Genomic DNA, 6,567 nt, shown 5'->3' with positions numbered 1-6,567 from the left:
GGTGTTTGCGAAAGGTAGTGTGGTGGGGAGGTGGGAAGCAGCAACACCAGAAAAAAGAAATTAAAGAACGGATAAGGCATTCATTAAACAGTATTTTAAAAGGCAAGGAGAAGACCTCAGTACTACAAAACATCTACATAAGGGACAGATCCAATGGTGCTCCTCCATACCTTCTTTTTGCATCACGAAGTTCTTTGGCATAAAGATCCATAGGAACTGTCAACTGAGTAAACATTCGCTTTGTATTAAAAAAATTTATTTTGTGATCTGTACATGTGATAAAGTGAGGCTTCCTTGTAGACTTTGAAAGGCGAAATCAAAACAAAAACCCAAAAGTAAAAATGTATAAATACAATATATATTTTCTTACAAAAATGGGAGATTTACAAAATATACATACTGCACTTGTCTCTATTTTACAAATTTCACATGCAAGAGATACAACACAAAAGATGCCAAAAACTGTGTAGTGGGAGTTTTAAAATCTGACAGATGAGACCCTTTTGGAGGTTTAAGAAACAAAAGGTTGATGTTAACTTTAATATAAAAAGCAGCTCCACTCAACTGAACATTACATATATAAAATAACTTTACTCCTGACAGTACCCTCTAGGATTTAAAAACTGTTTAAAACAGCATTTAAAAATTGTTTTGAGAAACAGGATAGCGTTGCAAGATTGGAGGGTAATGTCAAAGGTGGAGGAAAGGTTCGCTCCCATGATTCTCTGCTCAGCTTTAGAGCATTATGCAAAGGAATCAGTTCCATTATAGAAAAGAAAGTACATGATTTAAGATTAATAAATTTAAGTCATGCAGCACATTTCAAAGAACTCCAGAATTACTTTGAAGTTTACCTTCTTTTAATGACTTTCCTTAAAAAATGGGACCCACGGTTTGAACTGTCCGCTTCATTCACTGTCATTTCTGTAGGTCATCTCCCCGCCCAGCCACACAAAGACAGGGTCAGCACACACATGAGGTCTTATAAACGGATTTATGGAACTAAGAAAACAGGACAAATGGTTCTTTACTTTTTAAAAAATTTACCTTCTTTATGTGGGAGGCTGAGGGCATTATGCTTTTCCTTTTATCTTGAAGGATTCAAATTGGAGGAAAATAGAAAACCCAAACGCAGGTTCATAAAAAATAATAAAGGAAGAAATTCCTCTGAACATTTGAATAGAGCCTGTAGATAGGATCGTGTGTTCTAAATTAAAATTTATTTTAAACAAATACAACAAAACCCCCCTTGCGTTCCCTTTAGCCAAGTCAGAATCTCTGACGGATTGTGGGTATGGAAGCGTGCGGCCCTTCACTTTTCCTTAAAAAGGAATGTTTATCTCAGCCAAATTAACATCCAAAGGGAAAGCTCTGATTTGTGCTACTTTGCCTATAAAAGTTGCTGTCTTCACAGTTACGCCTTTCCACAGGAGAGACACTTTGTTTCCTCTTTTGTCTCTTACAACAAAGACCAGGGGAAAAATGCACTCCTGTTTTGAAAAGCAACAAGTCATCACTTCTTTTCAGAGTATGAAACCAAATAAAACCTTCTTCCTTCTGCCTTCCCGAGAAAATAAAAAAAAGTAGCAGAAATACCTACTACCCATCTCCTCTGCCTCCTCTCGAAATGTTATCTTCATTTCTTTTGCATCGTTACATTAAGATTCTAGGAGGCAGGCCTCCCAAGACTTCCAAATGCTTATTTTACAAGACTTGAAAGGACTAGGAGAGGAAAAACAGGCGGGAGGGGCCAGAGGAGGAGAGACTGTAATGTCTGACCCTGGAAATTAACCCATCTGGGCTCCAGTTTGGCCCCAGTGAAAAGAGATTATGGTTTGACCACCGCTTGACAAGGACACCGCAGGGAGTCCTCCCTTTGCCCAACAAAGCCGCCGCCGCAGACAAAGCTGTACCTTTCACCCGGGCCTCACAGGAGTGAGGACAGGCCACTGGTCTTGCAGCAGGGGCATCGCTCCCAGTCCCAGTTTGGCCCTGGAGCCCGGAAGAACTCAGAGCCATCTCTGCTGGGTCAATCGCGATAGGCCCAGGTCGGCCCGTACCGTACACGATTAACATCATCGTTACCGTCATCACCATCATTAACATCCTGCAAGTCTTTGCCACTAAGTCTTTTCATCCGAACCGTCTTTCTACCCGGGCCTCCTTTTCCAAACCCAACCCCGGCCCCAAATCTACAAATATCATCTCTCTTCCAGGTCACTTCTCATTGGAGGGGACGGAGGTTCCAGGACCCCCCCCCCCCCCCCGCGCAGTTCTCTCCTTCCCGCGCCTCTCCCCTTGCTAGGGGATGGGGGAAGGGAGGGTGGGGGAGGGGCCGGGGCTCATACCGCAGTCTCCCCCTTGCTGCTGTGGCTGAGTCTGTGGTAGAAGCGGCGCCACGACTGCAGAGTCTTGCCGGACCAGATCCAGAAGCCGGTGGTGATGCCCACGATCATGGTCATCAGGTACTTGATCATGAAGACAGTGAAGTCGGGGCTCATGGGCGGGAAGTGGCCAGGCGGGCAGGGCACCGCGTAGCTCTTGCACGTCTGCATGAGCCAGGTGCGCTCCCAGTGCTCGCGGAAGGCCTGCTCATAGAAGTAGCAGGCCAGGACGATGGTGGCCGGCACGGTGTAGAGCACGCTGAAGACGCCGATGCGCACCATGAGCTTCTCCAGCTTCTCGGTCTTGGTGCCGTCGTGCTTCATGATGGTGCGGATGCGGAAGAGCGACACGAAGCCGGCCAGCAGGAAGGACGTTCCAATGAAGAGGTAGACGAACAGAGGTGCCAGCACGAAGCCCCGCAGCGCATCCACGCTGGACAGGCCCACGTAGCACACCCCACTGAGCAAGTCCCCATCCACCTGGCCCATGGCCAGGATGGTGATGGTCTTGACAGCGGGCACGGCCCACGCGGCCAGGTGGAAGTACTGCGAGTTGGCTTCGATGGCCTCATGGCCCCACTTCATGCCGGCTGCCAGGAACCAAGTGAGCGACAGGATGACCCACCAGATGGAACTGGCCATGCCGAAGAAGTACAGCACCATGAAGAGGATGGTGCAACCTTCCTTCTTGGTGCCCTGCGCCACCGTGCGGTAGCCATCGTCTGAGAAGCGCTCCACGCACACCGCGCGGTCCTCCAGCAGGAAGCCGGCCACGTGCGCCACGGCCACCATGAAGTAGCAGCCCGACAGAAAGATGATGGGCCGCTCCGGATAGCTGAAGCGCCGCATGTCCACTAAATAGGTGAGCACGGTGAAGAGCGTCGAGGCGCAGCACAGCACTGACCACACGCCCACCCAGAGACGGGCAAAGCGCCTCTCCTCCTCCTTAAAGTACATGAGGCCGTTGGCACGGCCTGGCTCGCACGGGGCGCCGCAGTCGCGCTCGCCCAGGAAGCGGTAGCCCAGGTAGGGGGGCACCTTGAGCTGGCGGGGACACGAGAACGGGAAGGCAGAGCGGCCCCTGCCGTCAGCGGCCCCCGGGGACAGCGCGGTGTAGGGCAGGTCCGGCAGATAGGGCGCGGTGGGGTAGGCTGTGGGGCCGCCGCCCGGGCCCCCGTTGCCGTCGGACGTGTTCTGGCCCACGCAGATCTCGCCGGCGCCGTGCACCGGGAAGTTCTCGCAGCGCAGCCGCTCGGGCCACTGGAAGCCGAACTTGTTCATGAGCGCTTCACAGCCCTGGCGGGCACGCTCGCACAGAGAGCGGCACGGCGGGATGGCCTGATCCAGCACCGTGCACACGGGTGCGTACATGGAGCACAGGAAGAAGCGCAGTTCGGGAGAACACTGCACCTTCACCAGCGGGTAGAACTGGTGCACCTCGAGGCCCGCGTCCTCTTGATTCGTGTGGCCTAGCAGGTTGGGCAGGATGGTCTGGTTGTAGGCAATGTCCGTGCACAGCGGGATGGAGATGGGCTGGCAGAAGCCGTGGTCCGGCACTGAGATGCCCTTCTCGCCGTGGTAAGGCTGCGCCCCGGCGCCGGCGGGCAGCGCGCCCAGCAGCGCAAGCACCAGGGTGCACAGGCCCAGGGGCGAGCGCGACGCGGCCGCGCCGGGGCCCCGCATCGCCGGCCGCGGGTGCAGCGGCGCTCTCAGCCCGCAGAGCGCGAAGAGGCAGCCGGGAGAGGCTCGGATCCGAGGAGGCGCAGCCGCGCCCCGCGCATGAGAGTCCTCCCGGCGCCGAGGCCGGGCCGTGGGCGGCGCGGAGCCGAGGGCGCTGCAGCTGGGGTGCCCGCGCCGCGGGGGCGCCGCAGCCGTCTCCGCCCAGCCCTCTAGCAGCCGCTGGGGGCCCAAACCCGCCAGCCTGGGCCGGGGGCGCCGAGTGGGGCCGCTTTATTCTCCCGCTGCGACGTAACGGTGCGGCTTTTTCTGAGGCGAGGAGCAGCAAGCGTCTCCGGTTACCCTTCAAAGTTTGCCCAAAGTCTGTCGACCCACGGCGCGCAGGAACGCACGCGCCCCCACACCGAGTCCGGCCCCCGGCAGGCTAGAGCCCGGCGCCGCTGCCTGCGCCGCCTCGGCCGTGCTGCTCCGCCTCCTCGCCTCGAGGCTCTGCTCGCCGCCGCCGCCACCGCCTCCTCCTTCGCCTCCTTTTCTGCTCCCCGGCTCCTTCCTCAGCCCCAAAAGCTCGGCCCCCAAGTTTCTGACAAACGGGTGATTCTCGCTCGGAGTCCGATCGGCGCCCTGGAGCCAGCAGTCCAGCGAGTTCTTTTCGGAAATCCAGTTACACTGCGTCCGAAGCTGCGAGGGCCCGGTGCCCGCGGCCTGGGCCTGGCTTCTCCAGCCTCGCGAAGCCCCGGCCCGTGAGTCCCGGCGCCCGCCGCCCGCCGCCGCCGCCCGCCGGGAGGGAGCGCAGAGTAACGCCTCGGAGTCGCGCAACTCGCCAGAAGAAGCGTCGGGCTCGCAGGGTTCCGGGCCGCCCCGCCCCCTCCCCTCCCCCCATTCACAAACCGCTCCGGGGGCGGGCCCTCGAGCTCCGGGGCGGCCCAATGGTAGCCTTTGTTTTCTGTGTGGCGGCCTCCGGATTGGGTGGAAGTCGGAAGGGCCGGGCGAGGGACCCGGAGGGGCGGAGTCTGCAGCGCTCTGGGCGGATTCCTGAGGGGAGGGGCAGGGGGCTGGGAGGGAAAAGTTAAGAAAAACTTTTACCGTGAATTCGCTCGAGGGGTGGGGGTGGGGGGTGAACGCACCAGAAAGGGAATTTGCTTTAAAGGTTTACTCCTCTTCCGGGTACACTAAAACGCACATCTCGAGCGGCAGGGCGCGGCGAGAGGGGATTTTGCTGGAAGCACAGCGCAGCGCCGGGGCGGAGAGACGTGACCCGGAGTCACGTTAGCCCTGCCTGGGCTGACAATGCCGGCCGGGTTAGGCAGGGGGCTTCAGGGTAGCTGGATCCTAAATGTGGGGCTCGGTACCGAGCGAGAAGGGGGTGCGCCTCTCGGATCGCTTTTTTCTCCCCTGACCCAAACAGACCACGTGAGGCCGCAGTCCCTTTCACCCCCTCTCCGGGTGTAGGAAGGAGGAGGGGCCCGCGTCCCAGGAGAAACTGGAGTCGGGAGGAGGGGGCCGACTTAAGGCGGGAGGAAGTGCAGACCCCTCCGAGGGGAGAGGGCCCGGGCCGCGGTCCCCCAGGCCGCCCCGCCCGCGCGCACGGCCCAGAGTCTGGAACTCTGGTGCGGCTTTAGAGCGGTTACGGGAAAGCTCCGACGGGGGTGGGGGGCAGTTACAGATGTACCTGAGGCCGCGCGCCCGGGAACTCTGCACGGTTTCAAGTGCGTCTTCGACTGCGGTGCTTTCCTTGGTCCTTGGGCGTGCGGCCTTTCGGGCTCCCCTCTTCGTTGCAGAAGCAACGACTTGATCCTGCAGTTGCAATGTTGCATGGAGAAGTTTTCGTGCGTATTACAAAGCAGGGCGTTTGCTAATTAAGAAGTTTTCAAAACACAAAGAGAGGTTATCCGCGTTCTCCAGCGGCGTTTTCTGATTGGCAAGCGGTCTTTTGTTCCCGGCCAAATCTTCGCCCTGCTCACAACACTGGGCTCTCCCCTGAGCTCTCGGGTTACTCCCGCGGAGGTCAGAATTGACCGGGGGGGGGGGGGGGGGGGGGCTCTCCTCTCTCTCTGGGCTGCAAAGAATATCATGAATTCCCATGCAGGGGAAGTGACAGTTTGAGAAAGGCTAAATCTGTCTCTCACTGTGTCTCTGTCACACACACACGCGCGCGCGCACAAATACTATGCTTGAGAAATCGTTACTCCTGGCCGAGCCCTTCCTTCTGCCCGTCTCAGCTCCAGGCTCTGGACCCCGAGTGGTTTCTGGTCAGGTTGCGTGTTTGTAGAAGTTGTTGTCTCTGCTGTCCCCGGGGAGCTGCTTCTCCTGCAAGAAAAAACTGGTTTCGAAATCGCAGACAAATGCATTGGGTTCCCTTTCTAGGGAGACTTTGGCCTTCCTCTGTTTTTCTTTTATTTGTTTTCTATTACTGAAGTTTACTAGGCATTTACCTTCCACTTCACAGTTCTTTGTACTTTCCCACTCTTGTTAATGGACCTGAAGGGCTGAATCATGTGGGCCAAGG

General features: G+C 56.7%; 1 protein-coding gene across 1 annotated transcript; it reads right to left on the bottom strand.

Moving 5' to 3' along the window:
* Window positions 1–336: 336 nt before the first annotated feature.
* Window positions 337–4,067, bottom strand: FZD7 (frizzled class receptor 7). Its single transcript, XM_059393217.1, has one exon. The coding sequence runs from the start codon at window positions 4,065–4,067 to the stop codon at window positions 2,343–2,345; it is 1,725 nt and encodes a 574-aa protein (XP_059249200.1). The 3' UTR covers window positions 337–2,342.
* Between the last annotated feature and the right edge of the window lie 2,500 nt (window positions 4,068–6,567).

The sequence above is a fragment of the Mustela nigripes genome, chromosome 3 (assembly GCF_022355385.1).
Source record: "Mustela nigripes isolate SB6536 chromosome 3, MUSNIG.SB6536, whole genome shotgun sequence".
Taxonomy (NCBI): Eukaryota; Metazoa; Chordata; class Mammalia; order Carnivora; family Mustelidae; genus Mustela; species Mustela nigripes.
Note: the sequence above shows the minus strand (reverse complement) of the source record. Positions and strands in the feature narration are given on the sequence as shown.